Source organism: Salmo salar, chromosome ssa03 (genome assembly GCF_905237065.1).
Source record: "Salmo salar chromosome ssa03, Ssal_v3.1, whole genome shotgun sequence".
NCBI classification, from domain to species: Eukaryota; Metazoa; Chordata; class Actinopteri; order Salmoniformes; family Salmonidae; genus Salmo; species Salmo salar.
The window spans coordinates 17,972,892-17,995,938 of NC_059444.1; the positions used below are offsets into that span (position 1 = coordinate 17,972,892).

Sequence of the window (23,047 nt, forward strand, 5' to 3'; positions counted from 1 at the left end):
AAAACCGCGAACCACTGCTTTTAATCAGGGTAAGGCGACCGGAAACATGACCGAATACAAACAGTGTAGCTATTCCCTCCGCAAGGCAATCAAACAAGCTAAGTGTCAGTATAGAGACAAAGTAGAGTCGCAATTCAACGGCTCAGACAGGAGAGGTATGTGGCAGGGTCTACAGTCAATCACGGACTACAAAAAGAAAACCAGCCCCGTCGTAGACCACGACGTCTTGTTCCCAGATAAATTAAACAACTTCTTTGCTCACTTTGAGGACAATACAGTGCCACCGACATGGCCCGCTACCAAATCCTGCGGGCTCTCCTTCACTGCAGCCAAAGTGAGTAAAACATTTAAACGTGTTAACCCTCGCAAGGCTACAGACCCAGACGGCATCCCCAGCCGCGTCCTCAGAGCATGCGCAGACCAGCTGGCTGGTGTGTTTACGGACATATTCAATCAATCCTTATCCCAGTCTGCTGTTCCCACATGCTTCAAGAGGGTCACCATTGTTCTTGTTACCAAGAAAGCTAAGGTAACTGAAAGCTAAGGTAACTACCGCCCCGTGGCACTCACTTCCGTCATCATGAAGTGCTTTGAGAGACTAGTCAAGGACCATATCACCTCCACCCTACCTGACACCCTAGACCCACTCCAATTTGCTTACCGCCCCAATAGGTCCACTGACAACGCAATCGCAATCACACTGCGCACTGCCCTAACCCATCTGGACAAGAGGAATACCTATGTAAGAATGCTGTTCATTGACTACAGCTCAGCATTTAACACCATAGTACCCTCCAAACTCGTCATTAAGCTCGAGACCCTGGGTCTCGACCCCGCCCTGTGCAACTGGGACCTGGACTTCCTGACGGGCCGCCCCCAGGTGGTGAGGGTAGGTAACAACATCTCCACCCCGCTGATCATCAACACTGGGGCCCCACAAGGGTTCGTTCTCAGCCCTCTCCTGTACTCCCTGTTCACCCATGACTGCGTGGCCATGCACGCCTCCAACTCAATCATCAAGTTTGCAGACGACTCTACAGTGGTAGGCTTGATTACCAACAACGACGAGACGGCCTACAGGGAGGAGGTGAGGGCCCTCGGAGTGTGGTGTCAGGAAAATAACCTCACACTAAATGTCAACAAAACAAAAGGAGATGATTGCGGACTTCAGGAAACAGCAGAGGGAGCAGCCCCCTATCCTCATCGACGGGACAGTAGTGGTGAGGGTGGAAAGTTTTAAGTTCCTCGGCGTACACATCACGGACAAACTGAAGTAGATAGTGTGGTGAAGAAGGCGCAGCAGCGCCTCTTCAACCTCAGGAGGCTGAAGAAATTCGGCTTGTCACCAAAAACACTCACAAACTTTTACAGATGCACAATCGAGAGCATCCCGTTGGGCTGTATCACCACCTGGTACAGCAACTGCTCTGCCCATAACCGTAAGGCTCTCCAGAGGGTAGTGAGGTCTGCACAACGCTTCACCGGGAGCAAACTACCTGCCCTCCAGGACACCTACACCACCCAATGTCACAGGAAGGCCAAAAAGAACATCAAGGACAGCAACCACCCGAGCCACTGCCTGTTCACCCCGCTGCCATCCAGAAGGCGAGGTCAGTACAGGTGCATCAAAGCTGGAACTGAGAGAGTAAGAAACAGCTTCTATCTCAAGGCCATCAGACTGTTAAACAGCCATCACTAACATTGAGTGGCTGCTGCCAACATACTGACTCAAATCTCTAGCCACTTTAATAATTATAAATTGGATGTAATAAATGTATCACTAGCAACTTTAAATAATGTTAACATACCCTACATTACTCATCTCATATGTATATACTGTACTTTATACCGTCTACTGCATCTTACCTATGCCGTTCGGCCATCGCTCATCCATATATTTCTATGTACATATTCTTAATCATTCCGTTACATAAGGTAGTTGTGAAATTGTTAAGATTACTTGTTAGATATTACTGCATGGCCGGAACAATAAGCACAAGCATTTCGCTACACTCACATTAACATCTGCTAACCATGTGTATTTGACAAATAAAATTTGATAGGCTCGAGCTGCTGAACGAACCATCGTTGTACCAGAGAGGAAGAGAGGGGCCCAACACGGCGGAAAATCTGTCTCCCCTGAGCAGGTGGCGTGTTTTCGTTGTTTTAGCCCTCCAAGCAAAGACTTTTTGTATGGCGGTCAATGAGTGTTGAATTTGGTAAACAAAAAATGTATGGTTTATTTGATCGAGTTGAAGTTTCCAAATGCTTAAGTTGTTATGAGTGTACTGATTCACTACACTCTCATTCCATTAATATGGAGTTGGTCCCCCCTTTGCGGCTATAACAGTCTCCACTCTTCTGGGAAGGCTTTCGACTAGATGCTGGAACATTGTTGAGGGGACTTGCTTCCATTCAGCCACAAGAGCATTAGTGAGGTCAGGCACTGATGTTGGGCAATTAGGCCTGGCTCGCAGTCAGCGTTCCAATTCATCCCAAAGGTGTTTGATGGGGTTGAGGTCAGGGTTCTGTGCAGGCCAGTCAAGTTCTTCCATACCGATCTCAACAAACCATTTCTGTATGGACCTCGCTTGGTGCTCAGGGGCATTGTCATGCTGAAACAGGAAAGGGCCTTCCCCAAACTGTTGCCACAGAATCGTCTAGAATGCCATTGTATGCTGTAGCGTTAAGATTTCCCTTCACTGGAAAAACAGCCCCAGACCATTATTCCTCCTCCACCAAACTTTACAGTTGGCACTATGCATTCGGGCAGGTAGCGTTCTCCTGGCATTCGCCAAACCCAGATTAGTCCGTCGGACTGCCAGATGGTGAAGTGTGATTCATCACTCCAGAGAACACATTTCCACAGCTCCAGAGTCCAACGGCGGCGAGCTTTACAGCACTCTAGCCGACGCTTGGTATTGCGCATGGGGATCTTAGGCTTGTGTGCGGCTGGTTGGCCATGGAAACCCATTTCATTAAACTCCCGACGTTGCTTCTGGAGGCAGTTTGGAACTCGGTAGTGAGTGTTGCAACCGAGGACAGACGATTTTTACGTGCTACGAGCTTCAGCACTCAGTGGTCCTGTTCTGTGAGCTTATGTGACCTTCACGGTTGAGTTGTTATTGCTCCTAGACATTTCCACACAATAACAGCACTTACAGTTGACCGGGTCAGCTCTAGCAGGGCAGAAATTTGAAGAACTGACTTATTGGAAAGGTTGCATCCTATGACAGTGCCACGTTGAAAGTCTCTGAGCACTTCAGTAAGGCCATTCTACTGCCAATGTTTGTCTATGGAGATTGCATGGCTATGTGCTCGATTTTATACACCTGTCAGCAACAGGTGTGGCTGAAATACCCCGAATACTCTAATTTAAAGGGGTGTCCACATACTTTTGTATATGTAGTGTATAAGTAGGTCACTTGAAATCCCGGCAACTTTGAGAACTATACCAGAGTTGTCTTGAGACGGCTATGCATATTAATGGCATGTGGCTAGTAGCATAGCATCTCTCTACATTGAATACAGGTGGTTGATGTCAACAACCCTCATTGAATATTTTAAAAAAGATGACAATAAATGAGATGTATCCACCAATCTAAAGAAAGGATAGGCAGGAGCTAGACAGCCCACCGTGCCGCTTTGTGGATAACGACTCCCATTGTTAGGGCGGAGAGACGAGTACCTTGTCAGAATTTCCATAATCTTTGGTTGTACTCTTGATCCAGCACTGGAAATAAGGGGGCTATTCAATCCGCATTGAGGAAGTTCAGCTCTACAGCTGGGATGAAATTTTAAGGCAATGTTCCCACTTTAGTGGAGATTGCATTCACGGTAAACGCTGCATATTTTGGCTCAATCGTAAATGACCTTAACATTTCTATAGGAGAATCTGTAATGCCTTCTGCTTCAGCGGTTCAGATCGAATAGAGCCCTCAGAGTTGAAAACAAACTCAAAATGAGGAAGAATAGACGGGTAATTGGGATTTATGGATTCTACAGTGATTTTGATGTTTTAGCTGCAATAGCTGTAGCTTTGCACAATATTTTAATATTGCCCATGTTTTCACACTGTAGAAGTTGTTGGTGTAAACGCATTACATGGCACATCAAATGCTGTAAAGCACATGGAACTATTCAAATGTATTTTATTTATAAAGGTCACTTCACATTCTCATTGACTAAATTTTACAAAAGAAAATCCCAAATTAAATATACATTAAATATTCATCCCAAAATGTAGAAAAGAGCATGTACATGTAATTGACATTATAAAAACTTTTTTCATCTGTACTACCACTGAAGTACAAATTCTACCAAAATGTCATTGACATCCTTCCATTGTCAGGAGTCTAAAAAGGTGTTTAGCCTAAAGTAAAAGCCTCCACTATCAACCAGCTAGGCACATTAACTAGAAAATGCAATTAAGTCGTACATAAAACCTTATGCTCAGCTAGGTAAACAGCATTTATTTTTCAATGGATCTTAAATTGCAGTGACACAGACTTATCTGAATATCCACAGGATCTGCCATAGCCTTCTGTTTAATATAGTGGATACTTTTGACCAGTGTTTTGTACACATCCTCTGTATTTGATAGTCTCCCCAAGTATTTGCCAGAGCCAGGGTGGTCATCCAGGTAAAAGGAAAAATCAGTACTTCAGACAACTGTAATCCACCATACAGCAACCAAAGCTAGGCATAGGGATTTTTGTTTGCTTGCAGGTTTTCCTATCACACAACATACAGTATGTCTGGATTATGGAGAGTAGTCCATTGGCCAAGGAGTAACACCATTCAGTTGTAATGAGATCCTATCAGGACCAAGAGATCACATGACTTCAAAATCAAATCCTGATTTGAAAGTGAAACCATTCAGTTTTGACGAAGTTGAAACAGTAGGATTCAATATTCATACAGTAGGACAGCAGCATATCAGATATACAGAAGCCCTTATTCGGAACAGCTCGTTCCTCCAAACATACATCAAAGGAGGTTGGTGGCACCTTAATTGGGGAGAACAGGCTCGTGGTAATGAGTGGAGCGGTATCAGTGGAATGGTATCAAACACATGGTTTCCAGGTGTTTGATGCCATTCCATTTGCTCCATTCCAGACATTATTAGGAGCAGTTCTCCCCTCAGCAGCCTCCACTGACATACATGTACGGTGTAGTATCACACACACAATACAGGCTACCCGTACTGTACCTGAGCCCATTTGTGGGTGTAAAGTTGACAACGGTTTCACGTTTTGACCGCAAACTGCACTGTTGACTGCAGTAGTGTGACAGGGTAGAATTTTCTCATGATTGTCCTTGACACTGTTGTTGCCTAGCCTTTAGTGGCTAAGTATTTGGAACTCCATTAGTAATGAATATTGACTTCGAGTAGCATAAAATCAACCAGTTTGAGCATTAACTAAAAGACAAAGTCTGCAGAACAAGTGTTGGTCAGACTACAATTTAGGGTTCTGTCAGAGTCTGCTGCACTTGTCTTTGCAGTAAGGTCCCTTGTTCATGTAAACTGCAGTTACAGTATAGCTGCTGAAGATGAATGAAGATGATAGGGACAATAGTAGTGTCCTGCAGGTTGGATATGCATAGCCTCTGATGTGTTTGGAGCTCTCTCTCTCTCTCTCTCTCTCTCTCTCTCTCTCTCTCTCTCTCTCTCTCTCTCTCTCTCTCTCTCTCTCTCTCTCTCTCTCTCTCTCTCTCTCTCTCTCTCTCTCTCTCTCTCTCTCTCTCTCTCTCTCTCTCTCTCTCTCTCTCTCTCTCTCTCTCTCTCTCTCTCTCTCTCTCTCTCTCTCTCTCTCTCCCTCTCTCTCTCTCTCTCTCTCTCTCTCCTCTCTCTCTCTCCCCTCTCTCTCTCTCTCTCTCTCTCTCTCTCTCTCTCTCTCTCTCCACCAGAGAGTTAAGAGTTTGTTGGATTAAGTCACAGTGAAGTCTGACCACCTGTCCTTGTTCCAAAAGAGTTGCTGCCTGCAAATTCCTAGTCTTGAGGTAAGGCAGTAGCAAAGTCTTCATGCCTAATAGTCACACTATTAGTCTCATTGTCCGTGTCCTGTACGTCTAATAATTATTTGAATGATCACGAATGTCATAGTCAATGTAAGAGTTCTTAGGAGGAGTCTCATAGTCCCTCAAAATCACAGTCAGTGTTAATTCTGAAGAGTTGAGAAGGTTCTTGAGTTGCAATAGTCACAGCCAGTGGTCTCATCGTCCATTAGAGACTGATATTACTTGCTAGCTGATAGACAGCATAGTGTAGGTAGCTAGTGTTCAGCTCTGTTCAGTTGAGTTTAAAGCATGCTAAATATCTCAGAAGAGTAAAGCTATTAGTTTGTAGGACAGTTTTGTTGTGTGTCCCTCAGTGGTGGTCAGTTTTTCTCAGAATACTGTGGAGCCCAGCGGACATGAGGAAAGGCTTCTCAGAGCTCCCATCATTCCTCTCCAAGTCCTCACCTGGAGGGGTGTATGGGAGGAGTGGAGAAAGGGATACAGGAGGAAGGGAGAGGAGAGAGGGGTTAGAGGTGCTCAGATCGAATGTGAAGCAAGTGAACAGCCATGGTGTTTTTTACAGTTGTAAAGCAGCCAAAGCCTTGATATTGGGATCGACTGAATAGCCAATCCAAGATGCCAGAGGTCAGGATGAGAGCAGGCGTATTCTTTCAGATGTGATTTTTTTGCTTTCAACCATAATGAATACCACAGTGTTTTGGAAGCATATCTATATACCACAGTGTTTTGGAAGCATATCTATGAAGAGGAATACAGAGGTTTTACTTACAGAAACACAGAAACAGTGTGTCTACACACATTGCATATACACTGAAGAATCCATGAGCGATCAAATAGGACCCGAATATCACCGTCTGCCAATGATAAGACACGATAATACACCATCAATACCCAGCTGAATGTAGGATATACCCACTGCTATACCCTTTCTAGATGGGCCTCTTACCAGTAAAGGTACCCAGTAGTAATGCAAGGTCGGCACTTCTTCCTGAAAGATGGGCATTTTGTGTGTGAAGAAAAAGAAGGCTATGACGCCTGCAACACACAAACAACATTGTAAATACCCACAGATACGCTTCATCAAATATTTATACCTTTGACTGATTTTAAATTCTCATAACCTTAGACTAAAACGGTTAGAAGTCACAATAACAAAAATACGTTTTTTTGCAATGACTCACCTACACTCCCTGCTATTAGCACTTTCCCCAGGAACAGTAGGAAGTCAGTCACTCTGTCCAGCACTGCCACCCTGCAGTAGAGAGGGGGGAACCCAGTGAGGTTAGCTCAGTAAGGTGCCACCAACTGGGTAGCCTAACAATCCAGCCCCTGGCTTCAGAGGGCCTTACCTGACTACGTTTCTCATCAGTAGGCAGAAGGCATCTCGAGCTGACATGCAGAAGCCCTTCCCATATATCGCAATCTAGAGTGAACACACAGACCATGGTACCATATTGAGTTACACTATAGCCTACAATTGAGTTGTGCGGTCACATTCAGCTACCCCTGACTGTCGCTAAATTAGCACCACTTCACACCGAGGAACAGCTATGTAAGTGTCAGTGCATATGGACGCCCACAAACCACCATACTCACCATAATGTAAGCATTTCTGTTCATGAATTTGACGAAGCGCTCTAGACACCAGAAACAGCATTTGAGGCAGCAGAGTACGAAGCGTGCTGCCACGTTATTGGAACCTGAACACAAACCATTAGTGACGAGTTACTCCAAAGTCACATTCAGGACTAGATTGTGTAATACTGTACTATACTGTCCTAAAGCCAAAACTCACCTTTGAGTTTAGAATCTAGATACTCCAGGATAATTCGGGCCATCTGAACCACGGCCAGAATTAGAGCACCAAACGCAAGTGAGCCTGTGTGATACCTGTAACCCAGATACGCGCACACGCTCATCTACTTTAGTCAGTCTATCATTAATAAAAACCATCACCTCCCAAACCCTCTAAACACATAAAGACCTGGTTCAAACAACTCCTGAGCCATAATGAAAGTAACTTTTCCAATAACCCTGCTAATCTATTGTATTTGTAGTCTGGTATGAAAGGCTCCTTACCGTATGGCCCTGCTAAATGAAGAGAACAGGGGACAGGGGGGGATGTCCTGGGGCTTCCTCCGGGCCCAGTAGTAGGAAGCGAAGGCCCCAGCCAGGGTACACTGTCCCAGGGCGATGGTGAAGTTGACCAGCCACAGGAAGATGAGCAGGTTGGACAGCTGGAGGATGAAGAGGTAGCGGTGGTAGGGCGTCTCCCCACCGTAGAACGCAAATGTACACTGGGCGCCCGGACATTCCTTAGACACGTTGGTCTTGTTGAACGTCTGAGATGGAAATAGTGAAAATACCGGATTACAATCCATGCAAATCTGGGGTACTCAAAACCCGAGTTTCTGTGTGTGTCTGCAGGATACTTAGATTGAGTGGAGAAAAAGGGGGCTTACCTCAGGATTACATGTCTTGTTTGCATACATGCAGTTGGGCTCAGCAGCCATTACTTTATAGATGGCATCTCCAGAGGAGGCCAGGAATCTGGGTGTAACGCTGATTAAGGTAAACAAAAAAAATTGCTCTTGTACAACAGTACACAATAGAACACCACTTTCTTCAATTAATTCTGTGTCTCTGTATTCCATAAGGCATTCAATACAACAACTGTATAGAATCTGGGAGTTTGGTGGTTATCATGAATGGCACGCTAAACAAAGAAATGCAGAAACAGCACCCTCTAGTGGAGAAATACCACACCAGTAAGAGTAAGATACACAGAGGTGACGGCAAAATAGGAGCTGCAGACGGCCAGCAGCAGGAAAGTGATGATTGGGTAGAAGAGTGTTGACATCATGTAGCTGACGGCCCTAAAGACCAGAGGCACAAGAAGAACATCAGTCATTGAAAATATACTCTTGAACTAAATGAAGAAAGAAAGTGAGAGAACGCCGAAACTGTTACTATTAGTTGACTTACTTGCTTCCCTCTCTCAGTAGAGCGATAGCCACCCGTACTCTCCTCCTCAGGAAGATAAGAATGATCAGGATAGAGGCTTCTATGGTACCCAGAGCTACCACTAACAGAGAGAGAGGGGAGGAGAGACAGCAGAATGTTAGAGAGTCTGAGCCAAACCATACTATCAATCCTAACCAAACATTTTCTTAATTTGTAATGTGTAAAGTAAATGAAAGAATGTATTACAGAACAACCATATACTTTGAGAAATGTTTTACTTTTACTGAAACTGGTCATCAGGCTAAATGCTTTGAAAGAGACTCAGCCCTGAGATAAAGCTGAGAGAGAGATCGTCATGAGAGAGGTGATGACTCACAGAAGATGAGCCATGTCTGGCTGAGCTGCAGGTAAACCATGACATCTGTCTGGAAGCCGATGTCTACGATGGTTACGTCTGCCCTGGGCTGCTGCCTCAGCAGGGAGAACTCCAGGTAACAGTGCCATATTCCTACAGAGTCACAGAAAGCAGAGGTTAAAGAGGTGAGAAGACACTGGTAACACACACGGCTACGCACGCACACAATTGCACACATTCACATAAACACGCACGCAAGCAAACAGGTAGATACGCACAGGCACACACACACACTGACCGTATGCAATGACCAGTATGACTGCGATGATGGTGAACCAGAGGAGGAGTCCGGCAGTGAAACGTAGCAGCAGGATGAATATCAGACTGACCACCAGAGCTATCACCAGACCTCTGGAAATATAATATACAGTACACTCTCTAAATATAGCATTTTACAGTACCGTAAAAGTACCATACAGAACAAGTCATTGTCCATTATAATAACTCAAACCAGTGTATCTCTGCCAGTAAGAGTTCACACATGAAAAAGTACTATAAATACTATAGTATTACTCATTAGTGTTTTTGTAGACTTTACTGTAGTATAAATTCTGTAGTAAAATAAAAGCGTAGTATATACTATAGTAATTCATGTAGTGTTTTTGTAGACTTTACTGTAGTATTACTATAGATCATGTTTTTATTTTGTTTGATGAAGAAGTGCAGGCTACTACTGGTGAAATACTAAAAGAGCACATTTTCCATAACCTGTGGTAGGTAGCTATGTAGGACTGGGGTCTGAACAGATAGTTCATAGCTACTATTCTTTTCTATAACCTGTAGGGAACACAATATATGGGCTATACTTGGCATTTAGGTTTCTCACTTATGGGTGGCACACATTGGGAAACGGGGGAGGGGAATGTTCAGGATATATGCAAATTCAATACTGAAGTATTTATTATAGGGTTTTTGCGGACATTACTGTAGTATTTTTGTGGATAATACTGTAGTATGTAGTAGATTATATACTAAGTATTACACATGATAGAGGGACACTACAGTATGTAGTAAAGTATTCTACAGTTTACTACAGAATTCTATAGTAAGTACTGAAGTATTCATGTAGGTTCTTACATTAAGATCCAGTTCCATGAGGCGGCGTAGTCCTCCACAATCTTCATCCCAACCTCCTTAGCATCCACCAGACCTGTGATGCCACTTTAGGAGACAATACTATTCTAAAACTGCAGTTCTTACAGAAGTGTCTCTGTGTGTTTGTGTGTGTATGCATGAACACGCACATCAACATGTGTGTGTGTCGGTCTTTGTAACTCACTTGGCAGCGTCTCTTAGTTCAGTCACACTGCGGGCTGTGTCCAGGGCATCTTTGAAGTGGGTTCTTTTGGCCACCGTCAGGGTTCCATTCAGAGTGATGAAGTCAGGAAAACAACGCTGCAGGACTAGTAGACAAGACAATTCAGTACCATCACTTCACAATTGCCTGCCAGTTGCCGTCTCTCTCCCCCCCCCCGTACATACATGGTCTGCTAGGCACGATCATCGATGGACAGTCCTCATCTCGTAACACTTGTGCAACGGGCTGAAAGTAAAAAGCAAAGATCAAGATGTTGCATTCAATGGAAACACAGTTCTCATCCTAACAGTATCCTGCCTACACACTGCCTTTGAGAACCAGTATACTCACACATGCAAACAGCCTACATACATGGTACTCGCCTTTGTTGGGTTGTTGAATCCTGGTTTGCAGAACTGCCTGTAGTAGTCCCAGGGTGCTGCAGTGATTTGGTATTGCAACTGCACATCTGTATAGGTGGAAAATTTGTCCGGGCACTTGGAAACACACATCTGTTTGGAAACACACACACATACACACATTTTTATTAAAAGTCAGTAAGATGATATCACAGGAGGCTGGTGAGAGGAGGATGGCTCATAATAATGGCTGGGATGGAGTGAATGGAATGGTATCAAACTCCTGAAGAAGGCAGAGTGATGCCGAAACATTGGTGATTTACCCAATAAATTACTGGGAGTGAGACTATATTTATTTTTAATATCATACTCATGGAAACCACGTGTTTGAATCCATTCCATTAATTCCGTTCCAGCCATTACTATGAGCCCCAAGGTGAACTCATACTGTGGCTGATATGACCCCCATTTCTGAACAGCCACTACACTTAAATACTCCATTACTCTGTTATTTTCTCTATCTGATATCACTTGACCAATATGTTATGAATACCTGAGTGGTTGGGCACTGTAGGTTGATGAGGACAGCAGGGTTGGCACATTTCAGGATGTTGAAGTAGAACAGTGTGGATTTTTTTCTATACAAAGAACAAACATTGACACAGTTTAGAACTGATACAGTACTACCACTAGGTGGCTGTGGAGCACAGAGGAAAGATTCAGAGAAAAGCCCTCATATAGTCTGACATACAATGATGTTAAAAAAGACAACCATTCCTAATATCCGTCTTAATTTTTGTAAAATTGTAGCCTGTATGCTCCAGTGTTTCAGTATAATGGGTGAAAGAGTGGTGTAGTCTCTTCTCTACACGTGTTCCAGGCTAAACTCCATCACAATCCCATAATCCTGGGAGAAAAACACAGTGCTAATTATGAGCTGCTGAGATCTGAGGGCCCTAGCTAGCTGGGAGTAAACACACTACTCCCTATCTCATAGCTTACAAACAGCCTTATCACAGCTTTACAGCCGTCGATAAAGAACAAATCTTCGCCATGGTTACAGCCTGTCAATCACGCTTGAGTTCTATGAGGGGAATTCAACACCGAGCACTTTAGTGTGGGGATGCAGTATTAGACTTTGGATTCACTGGGTTTGGTTTCACTGACAATGGGAACTGTGTGTGGTGGTGAGGTGCCTTTTAATTGTAATGGTCAAATGGTCAATGTAATAGCGTTGAAGTACTTAATGCTCAGATAAAGAACCAGCCAATGGTTCAGCGGACCACACTAGGGCTAGATGGAAGTTAAAGTTAACAACAGATCTAGGATCAGATTATCCTTAACTGAATTCAGGGGGATGAAAAAGTATCTGACGCTGTAGCAGTGGTAGGGGAAACCTCTGACAGGTGTGTTAATTGGCAGGTAAGCACCAATTAATAGCAGCAAATAGGGTACAGGGGAATGATCATGACCTCAAAAGGATCTAAGGCCTATTTAGTACTAATGTTATACTAATCACTCACTACAGTAATTACTCACGCGTTTGGAGTGCCCTTCTGCCCACAGAACTGTCCGTAGCTGTCTGTAGGGTAGATCACCTTCCTGGGGTCACCTTGTAGCCACGCTGGAGAAAAAAAAAGAACGAGAGAGAGAGAGACACGGAGAGACAGAATGAGAGAGAAAGAAGCAAACAGATCGAGAGAGAGAGAGACACACAGAGGGAGAAAGAAGGAGATGGAGAGATGAAGCAAGAATAAATCATCCTCTTTTATCTCTGTTTTCGAATACCGAAATAAAATAAATATAGATGAAAAGTCTGGATAGACTAGAGTCTTATTCCCACTCCCTGAATCAAACTGTTCAGATTCTTTTGTATCGGAGAATCTCAACGTGTTCTTCAGCTCCTCTGGCAGGGTTTTAAAGACGAGGTCATTGTGTGTCTAACTGCTGCTCTGCTGTAAAAAAACGCAATCACACTTCTCATTCCAGAGGCTACTGCTCTTCTAAGGCTTATTTTCTGCATCGTTTACAGCATTGTTCAGAAAGCATACAGGAAAGGAGATTTCGCTTTCTAAGACACCACATGTTTGTCTGTGTGTGTCGATTCGTTTTGATCAATAGTAGTACCTTTTCTCTATGAATGAGAGGCTGTCAGTGACTACCTCAGTCTAACAGTCTGACTGACTGAAGAATCATTAAGGTGGTTTTCCAGAGCCATCAGATTCTAAATGGAATGCTTCTGTACAGTATCTGAAACACTTAGTGAATGCCAACGACAGACTTATAGGGAGATATAGAGCTGGATGGGCATGTGCGGACCTAGCCCTGTTGATATATGGTATGGTTGCAGCTGCTCTACAAATCAAAGCGAATCAGTAATTATGTTGAATAAATCATATACTGAATGATGTCAGAATTCATCTTTCTAGTATGGTCAAAGTTTACTGTAAATCAGCACAGCCAGAGGATTTCCCCCAAACCACACAAGATGCCTCTGGGATGAGAGATCAATTGTGTGTGTGTTAGAGATGCCAGCAGTTTGTTCATCCGCACCTGCCCGCAATTCCTAATAACTTGACTATATGTGATAAAGTTAAAATCTGAGGCCCACACCTGACCTGCTAATAGGGCGATAGAAAATGTCCTGTTCAGTCAGAGACGGCAGAATAATTTGACAGGGGGTGCAGTATTTCTTTGTTGTTGCCTGTTTTAAGGAAATTAAAAGCAGTGAAAATAACCCAACATGTTTCTGATAAGATTTCAGTTTCGGCTTAGATGCATATTTTATCAGCTTTTATGATGCTGATAAGATAGCACCTTTACAGACGGTCCCTAACTTCACATTCTGAAACAAATAAATAATATTTCTCCACTCCTGTTCCTATGTCAATTTACATTTGATGTATACATTTTACTGTAAAAAATGCTTAATTCGGCAGGAGTTAATATTAAGACAATGTGAGAGGTTATAAACCTCCAGTCAGTCCAGATTTCAGTTTCCATTTAACCCATCAGAACAGTAGGTTAGAGTTCCTTGACGTGCTATAGGCCTATTTGAAGTCCCCATCTTGTGACTGTCTAATATGTATAGTGCCTCACAATCACACATAACATAGCTGGCACTGCTATCATCCTCTTTTAACACTTCACCAAATCTTTCCCAAACATTACTTTTCTGATCCTCATTCTCTTTCTTTTCAACTCTCCATTTCGTACCTTTTCTTTTATTGAATTAAGCTCAGACATTGTCTTTTTTGCCTCAGTGGATCGACGTTAAGATTCTGCCCAAGTTCCCAAAAGCATTTGGCGATTGCCGTGTATTTGGCACATGTACAGTAAGGCAATAAAGCTTAGGCTTACGCACTAATGGCAGATAAAAAATTATGAGAAAAAAAACCCAATGTAGCCTATAGATATGAATTGCACAAAAATGATACATTTATGGACTTTTAATGCATTGTTGTTTTCTCTTTATTAAACCCGCTTGCTACACACCCGCACTTCATCCATACAATATTTTATGACCCTAAACCCGCCCGCGGATATAACCACAGGGACTGCCGGTTATTCCCGAGTGTGTGTGCGAGAGAGAAAGGCGAAGGCAGAGAAAAAGAAAGAAGATTGAAGTGAGTGAGTGTTCTTGAGAGGATGAAGTCATTATGGGTGTTTGTGTGGTGTAGAGGGGCTTGGAGTGGAGTAGAATGTAGTAAGGTGTGTGTGTGTGTGATTTTGCACGTGTGTGTATTTTGTGTGGGTTTATGCATATGAAGGAGGGGGAGGGGGGCTCTGCTCTCCTGGTGGCATGAGGTCATTGGTAGCTGGCAGGCAGTATGAAGAATTAAGAGTGACTTCATCATCACTCCAATATCAAGCTCTCTAAACGCTCTATTGGTTTTGACTGCCAGCATCCCTACTGCTCTTTAAAGAATGAGATCACACTAAAATATGAGACCAGAACTCCACACGCCTTTTCCGAGGTGAACTCATACTAAAATATGAGGACAGAGCTACCACACGCCATTAACGAGGTGAACTCAAACATGAGATGGAATGGCCGTGACATATTGAAAAATAATGAACTCATACAAAAATATATGAGTCTATAGCGCTGGGTTGCAGCAAAAGGGGACAACTTATATTATAACGGGACTGTATGGCAAGGTTAAATAATGACATTGGAAGGAATAAGGCCAGATCGGCAATTAAAGGTCATGGGTAGCTGATGGCCAGTAAGTTGCTTCTATGAATTTGAATCAGCTGCATCAAAGAAGGGTTAGGATTGGGATGCTCCTCATCTCAATGTTTCAGAAGCTGAATATATCAACAACAACAAAAAATGATGCCTGCATTCACTTATTCTGAAAATTGGAGGGATTTATTTGTGTGCTGACTTGCCAAGGCCATTCTCTGGTTAAATTTGGCTACAGGACAAAATGTATGTTTTTATAGTGTGCAACTAAGGACTGCAAGTTAGGTTTTGATTGAATGAAGCTCTACGTTCTCAAAGGCAATGTCACAGTATGAAAAGGTCCCTTTTTCAACAGAGATCCCATGTTGGGACTGTCAAAAGGCCTGAATCAAAAGGATTTTTGAACAATGGCTTCTCTCTTCTCTCTCTCCCTGCCTGTTCTTTTCTGAATATCCCTTTATTCAACACTGACCAGATATCAGTCAGAACCCAACTCTACTACAAGAATCAATACACAGGATTGCTGTATATCCCTTTCTGCGTTTTATCCTTCCCTCTTTTCTCAACGATACAGCTTCCTTTTATTGAGCTACAGTTGGGCATAGGGAGTCGGGCTGCCTATAACGTTTGTACCTAGTGGGGATAGTATAAGGGGAACAATTGATTGCATTAACGAGGAAGTATTCACAAGGGGGATGTGTCCACTAACAGGGGAAATTGTAGAGTACAGCATGCATAGTAAATAGCTGCTTGTATTCTATTTTGAAGCAACTTTATCTTCAGTGCAGTCACTCCTAAACCTACACTTTTAATTTGCTAGCTGCTTACCATTTCTGAGATCATTACTATGAGAAAAGGTACAGAACCTTTGAAGCAGAACCAATCATTGAGCAATGGATTGATCTTTAGCAGAAGAGGGGAGAGAGGGAGTAAATAATAAAGAGATAAGAGAGAGAAGAGAAGAAGCGCTTCATAGAGCTGTGGGAGGGACATGAAAACAGTCATTTCTACCATCTTTCAGAGGTGATGTGAACCCAACATCTTCAAACTGTCTCTGAATAGAACAGATGCTACACACCTCTCGCTCTCTCTTTGTATCTCTCTACAGCACAATGTATGATCTGTAGCTATGCTCACTATTTCTCTCTCACACTTGCTACTTTCTTTCTATCTCTTGTTTCTCTGACACAAACACACCCTTTCTTGTGTTTATCTTACTACTCCACCATCTAACTAAGTACTTAGAACCGACTGCTACTCGGTTTTATCTTTCTCTAACACGGTGGTGAGTATTGATGGTGGGATTTCAGAGCCCTCTGATCAAAGGTTCATCTACTGACTCCCACTCAGGGGGACAGTGTGTTTGGGTTTGGGCCAGTGTGTTTGGGTTTGGGCCAGTGTGTTTGGGTTTGGGCCAGTGTGTTTGGGTTTGGGACAGTGTGTTTGGGTTTGGGACAGTGTGTTTGGGTTTGGGCCAGTGTGTTTGGGTTTGGGCCAGTGTGTTTGGGTTTGGGCCAGTGTGTTTGGGTTTGGGACAGTGTGTTTGGATTTGGGCCAGTGTGTTTGGGCCACTGTCCATTATCATTTCTTACAGTAAAAATGTCTAAACACAACTCATGTAGCGTCTCCTTTTCATTGCTTGTTTACACTGTTTTGAACGTAACAGAACTTTGACTCAACTAGGATGATGAAATAAAGGATAATGCTTGTCTCACATTGGCATAATTCCTAGCCATTTGGGAATGCGTGACAGCTGGACATCGAGTTTTGTCCAATGCATGTAGACCTATACGTCATGAAGAGTTGTGAGTTTCCATGTATAGACATCCTTACACTGCCCTGGTAATATAGTGGTCATGGTCCACTCACCCACAGTCCCCAGTGCTATGTATCCGAGGATGACGATGACGAAGATCACACAGCAAAACAAGTCTGTGCAGCTTCTGTAGAGAGGGAAAAAAACAAAGGGAGAAAGAGGTAGATACAGAGAATCTCAATTGCACACTACTTCTCAAAACCCATTGGATGAGAAAGCAAGAGGTCCCTCCCTCTGACCTTCTCGAATGGGTTTTGAGAAGGAGGCAAGGGGAGAGGATGCGAGGAGTATGCAATTGAGATTCTCCCATTGAGATGGAGAGAGAAAGAAGAAAAGGTCAATATCCTTGAGGCTTTCAACATACCCTGAGAGAGAGAAACGAGAGGCGAGCGAGATGAGAGAGGGTGTAAAGAGAGAGAGAAACGAGAGGACAGAGAGATAAATACCCATCAAGGCCTTGCTCATTATTCTGGTAAAGATCAAACAACAGCAGATGGGACCATGGTGATGAGATGCTTTCACAACGGAAATTAAATATTAACCTCAATCTGCTGCTATGACTCTCTCTAGACACATCACATTCCCATACTCTCTTTCTCAGGGTTTGGCAATCAGAATTGCTCTTGCAGTGTGTATACCTGTGTGTGCCAAGTGCTGACATCTTTCTATCCAACCGGTGACGGGATAGTGTCACATATCCACAAACAGTAGTACATGTGTACACATGTGGGGGGGGGTATGTTTACACATGTTCCCATCCTGATTATTGTCAGCGTGTCTTCCAGGAAAATCAGCGACCTACAGTACCAGTCAAAAGTTGGGACATACCTACTCATTCAAGGGTTTTTCTTTATTTTTACTATTTTCTACATTGTAGAACAATAGTGAAGACATCAAAACTATGAAATAACACATATGGAATCATGTAGTAACCAAGAAAGTGTGAAACAAATCAAATTATACTTTATATTTGAGAGTCTTCAAAGTAGCCACCCGTTGCTTGATGACAGCTTTTCACACTCTTGGCAATCTCTCAACCAGCTTCATGAGGTAGTTGCCTGGAATGCATTTCAATAATCAGGTGTGCCTTGTTAAAAGTTAGTTTGTGGAATTTCTTTCCTTCTTAATGCGTTTGAGCCAATCAGTTGTGTTGTGACAAGGTAGGGGTGGTATACAGAAGATAGCCATATTTGGTAAAAAACCAAGTCCATATTACAGCAAGAACATCTCAAATAAGCAAAGAGAAATGACAGTCCATCATTACTTTTTTATTTTACCTTTATTTAACCAGGTAAGCTAGTTGAGAACAAGTTCTCATTTACAACTGTGACCTGGCCAAGATAAAGCAAAGCAGTGCGACACAAACAACAACAGAGTTACACATGGAATAAACAAGCGTACAGTCAATAACACAATAGAAAAAAAGAAAGTCTATATACAGTGTGTGCAAATGGCGTGAGGAGGTAGGCAATAAATAGGCCATAGTAGCGAAGTAATTACAATTTAGCAGATTAACACTGGAGTGATAAATGAGCAGATGACGATGTGCAAGTAGAGATACAGGTGTGCAAAAGAGCAGAAAAGTAAATAAAAACAATATGGGGATGAGGTAGGTAGATTGGGTGGGCTATTTACAGATAAACTAGGTACAGCTGCAGCGATCGGTTAGCTGCTCAGATAGCTGATGTTTAAAGTTAGTGAGGGAAATATAAGTCTCCAGCTTCAGCGGTTTTTGCAATTCGTTCCAGTCACTGGCAGCAGAGAACTGGAAGGAAAGGCAGCCAAAGGAGGTGTTGGCTTTGGGGACGACCAGTGAGATATAACTGCTGGAGCGCGTGCTACGGGTGGGTGTTGTTATCGTGACCAGTGAGAAGAGATAAGGCGGAGCTTTACCTAGCATAGACTTATAGATGACCTGGAGCCAGTGGGACTGGCGACGAATATGTAGCAAGGGCCAGCCGACCAGAGCATACAGGTTGCAGTGGTGGGTGGTATAAGGGGCTTTGGTAACAAAACGGATGGCACTGTGATAGACTGCATCCAGTTTTCTGAGTAGAGTATTGGAAGCTATTTTGTAGATGACATCGCCAAAGTCGAGGATCGGAAGGATAGTCAGTTTTACTAGGGTAAGTTTGGCAGCGTGAGGGAAGGAGGCTATGTTGCGAAATAGAAAGCAGATTCTAGATTTGATTTTGGATTGGAGATGTTTAATGTGAGTCTGGAAGGAAAGTTTCCAGTCTAGCCAGACACCTAGGTATTTGTAGTTGTCCACATATTCTAGGTCAGAACCATCCAGGGTAGTGATGCTAGTCGGGCGGGTGCGGGCAGCGAACGGTAGAAAAGCATGCATTTGGTTTTACTAGCGTTTAAGAGCAGTTGGAGGCCACGGAAGGAGTGTTGTATGGCATTGAAGCTCGTTTGGAGGTTAGTTAACACAGTGTCCAAAGAAGGGCCAGATGTATACAGAACGGTGTCGTCTGCGTAGAGGTGGATCAGGGAATCACCCACAGCAAGAGCGACATCATTGATATATACAGAGAAAAGAGTCGGCCCGAGGATTGAACCCTGTGGCATCCCCATATAGACTGCCAAAGATCCGGACAACAGACTCTCCAATTTGACACACTGAACTCTATCTGAGAAGTAGTTGGTGAAGCAGGCGAGGCAGTCATTTGAGAAACCAAGGCTGTTGAGTCTGCCGATAAGAATGTGGTGATTGACAGAGTCAAAAGCCTTGGCCAGGTCGATGAAGATGGATGCACAGTACTGTCTTTTATCGATGGCGGTTATGATATCGTTTAGTACTTTGAGCGTGGCTGAGGTGCACCCGTGACCAGCTCGGAAACCGGATTGCACAACGGAGAAGGTACGGTGGGATTCTAAATGGTCAGTGATCTGATTATTAACTTGGCTTTAAAGACTTTAGAGAGGCAGGGCAGGATGGATATAGGTCTATAACAGTTTGGGTCTAGAGTGTCTCCCCCTTTGAAGAGGGGGATGACCGCGGCAGCTTTCCAATGTTTAGGGATCTCGGACGATACGAAAGAGGTTGAACAGACTGGTAATAGGGGTTGCAACAATGGCGGCGGAAAGATTTAGAAAGAGAGGGTCCAGATTGTCTAGCCCAGCTGATTTGTACGGGTCCAGGTTGTGCAGCTCTTTCAGAACATCTTTTATCTGGATTTGGGTGAAGGAGAAGCTGGGCAGGCTCAGGCAACTAGCTGCGGTGGGGGGGGGGCTGTTGGCCGGAGTTGGGGTAGCCAGGAGGAAAGCATGGCCAGCCGTAGAGAAATGCTTATTGAAATTTTAGATTATCATGGATTTATCGGTGGTGACCGTGTTACCTAGCCTCAGTGCAGTGGGCAGCTGGGAGGAGGTGCTCTTGTTCTCCATGGACTTTACAGTGTCCCAAAACTTTTTGGAGTTAGAGCTACAGGATGCAAATTTCTGTTTGAAAAAGCTAGCCTTTGCTTTCCTGACTGACTGCGTGTATTGGTTCCTGACTTCCCTGAACAGTTGCATATCGCGGGGACTATTCGATGCTATTGCAGTCCGCCACAGGATGTTTTTGTGCTGGTCTCGGGCAGTCAGGTCTGGAGTGAACCAAGGGCTATATCTGTTCTTAGTTCTATATTTTTTGAAAGGGGCATGCTTATTTAAGATGGTGAGGAAATTACTTTTAAAGAACAACCAGGCATCCTCGACTGACGGGATGAGGTCAATATCCTTCCAGGATACCCGGGCCAGGTCGATTAGACAGGCCTGCTTGCAGAAGTGTTTTAGGGAGCGTTTGACAGTGATGAGGGGTGGTCGTTTGACCGCGGACCCATAGCGGATGCAGGCAATGAGGCAATGATCACTGAGATCCTGATTGAAAACAGCAGAGGTGTATTTGGAGGGCAAGTTGGTTAGGATGTAATCTATGAGGGTGCCCATGTTTACGGATTTAGGGTTGTACCTGGTGGGTTCGTTGATGATTTGTGTGAGATTGAGGGCATCTAGCTTAGATTGTAGGACTGCCGGGGTGTTAAGCATATCCTAGTTTAGGTCACCTAACAGAACGAACTCTGAAGATATGTGAATTGATTGCCCCTCATCTATGGTGTCCAGGGCACAGCTGGGAGCTGAGGGGGATCTATAACAGGTGGCAACAGTGAGAGACTTATTTCTGGAGAGAATGCTGGTTGAGAGAATGCCAAGCGTGTGCAAAGCAGTCATCAAGGCAAAAGGTGGCTACTTTGAAGAATCTCAAATATATTTGTTTAACACTTTTTTGGATACTACATGATTCCATATGTGTTATTTCATAGTTGTGATGTCTTCACTATTATTCTACAATGTAGAAAATAATAAAAATAAAGAAAAACCCTTGAATGAGTAGGTGTGTCTGAACTTTTGACTGGTACTGTATCTAGCATCATGTTTAATATATATTAATCAGCTTATATGTCAATCGAATGCATAGGAATCCCTGCCTGGCTTCCCAGTTGACTACTTAGAGAGCACTGAGGTAATGGCTGATTAAACAGACCATGACTGTCAGGTTGTGTGTTCAAGGAATAGAGACCAGGTTGTGATTGGCAGCACTGGGACAGGACTGTTAGAGGGTCATGTGTGTCACTGAGGTTATATTGCGGCGTCAGTGAGAGGCCTGGTGTTAAGCTGCACAGCAGGCTTTCACAAACATACATAACGCTCCCTGCTGCTCAATAATTCAGCCTTTAGCTGAGCTCAGGCAGCACTTTCCCCTGGTCTAACAGAAATGTATAGACACACAGAACTGTACACACACGCACGGTGAGCAAGAATGTGAGGAGTGGTGGGACAGGTTGAAGTTAACTCCGTCTTTCCTAATCAATCAAAATCATTGTTCCTCTCCTTCTCCATGCGAAATAAACCCTCCTGCCTCCTTGTTGATAGTAGGTCTGTCCGGACTAGTCAGTGTTTTCCTGCTCTGTTTATGCAGTCCTGTCCTTTCCAATCCTCTGGAACGACCCTGCTTGATGCTGAACTGCTGCGCTGCACATTCTGTCCTCTCCTCTTAACTCTCATTCACCAGCTGTTGAGCAGAGTTAAACACACTGAAATGAGAGCAGAAACCTTGGCTAAATTCAGGCAGGGAGAGATGGAGGAGAAGAGAGAGTGTGTTTGTGTGAGAGAAAGAGATAGAAAGAGAGATAGTTCTAGAAACCCGGAGGACACTCAACAGGGCTGTGCTGTTTGCTGAGTCGCTGTCATGGATTCAAATTTCACAGGATAGTTTGGAAGGAAAGAAACAGTCAGTGAGAATTGATGCGACCTGGGATTCAATAGCCTGATCCCCGATCTGTTCGTGCTCTTTTGCCAACTTGTAGCATTGAGTGACAAGCAGTTGGAAAGAGAACACAAACAGATCTGAGATTCAATAGTCGACTGGTTTAATCTACGGCCATCTCTAAAATCACTTAATTAAACGACTCCATATCTCTCACTCAAAATAGACATTGAAGAGACGGAATTAATTTCTAGTTTCTAATTAAAAGCGCTAATCCATTGATCCTGCAGGACTACTTTATGTCTCTGAATCGGAACTCGGTTAATGATTCTAACTATGGCTGTGAACGGTAATGAGAAGTTGATTAATGATTCTAACTATGGCTGTGAACGGTAATGAGAAGTTGATTAATGATTCTAACTATGGCTGTGAACGGTAATGAGAAGTTGATTAATGATTCTAACTATGGCTGTGAACGGTAAATTGACAGCTGGTGAAAAATGGTCTTGAAATTATAACGGCACAGAACAAGAACAGTTCAATATTTTTGTACTGTATGACTTTAAAACAGATAAACCACTTACATATATTTCTATGACTTTAAAATACCAAACATTCATCAAACAGGCTAGGTTTTCTGCATTCTCCATTTGCGCTAGTCTACTGTAAATGACTGGATAAAATGGAATAGACAAGATAAACAGACTAGCTATAACTTCGCCACTACCAACA

At 43.5% G+C, this 23,047-nt stretch overlaps 1 protein-coding gene across 2 annotated transcripts in view; it reads right to left on the reverse strand.

Moving 5' to 3' along the window:
- Positions 1 to 5,834: 5,834 nt before the first annotated feature.
- The window catches only part of LOC106599157 (choline transporter-like protein 5-A), a 73,432-nt gene continuing 56,219 nt past the window's right edge, over positions 5,835 to 23,047 (reverse strand). Inside the window, exons 3-22 of one of the 2 annotated variants that reach the window (XM_014190269.2) lie at positions 17,115 to 17,188; positions 12,596 to 12,680; positions 11,610 to 11,694; positions 11,081 to 11,209; positions 10,883 to 10,943; positions 10,680 to 10,803; positions 10,478 to 10,561; positions 9,639 to 9,751; positions 9,362 to 9,493; positions 9,007 to 9,106; positions 8,805 to 8,897; positions 8,484 to 8,571; positions 8,101 to 8,363; positions 7,817 to 7,911; positions 7,618 to 7,721; positions 7,371 to 7,444; positions 7,203 to 7,273; positions 6,968 to 7,056; positions 6,791 to 6,875; positions 5,835 to 6,465 (exon numbers count right to left, since the gene is read on the reverse strand). In XM_014190269.2, the coding sequence (XP_014045744.1) occupies positions 6,371 to 6,465; positions 6,791 to 6,875; positions 6,968 to 7,056; positions 7,203 to 7,273; positions 7,371 to 7,444; positions 7,618 to 7,721; positions 7,817 to 7,911; positions 8,101 to 8,363; positions 8,484 to 8,571; positions 8,805 to 8,897; positions 9,007 to 9,106; positions 9,362 to 9,493; positions 9,639 to 9,751; positions 10,478 to 10,561; positions 10,680 to 10,803; positions 10,883 to 10,943; positions 11,081 to 11,209; positions 11,610 to 11,694; positions 12,596 to 12,680; positions 17,115 to 17,188 (2,044 nt within the window). In that variant the 3' untranslated portion in view covers positions 5,835 to 6,370. The remainder of the gene's footprint in view (positions 6,466 to 6,790; positions 6,876 to 6,967; positions 7,057 to 7,202; positions 7,274 to 7,370; positions 7,445 to 7,617; positions 7,722 to 7,816; positions 7,912 to 8,100; positions 8,364 to 8,483; positions 8,572 to 8,804; positions 8,898 to 9,006; positions 9,107 to 9,361; positions 9,494 to 9,638; positions 9,752 to 10,477; positions 10,562 to 10,679; positions 10,804 to 10,882; positions 10,944 to 11,080; positions 11,210 to 11,609; positions 11,695 to 12,595; positions 12,681 to 17,114; positions 17,189 to 23,047) is intronic. The other variant, XR_006769079.1, reaches the window with a different exon arrangement.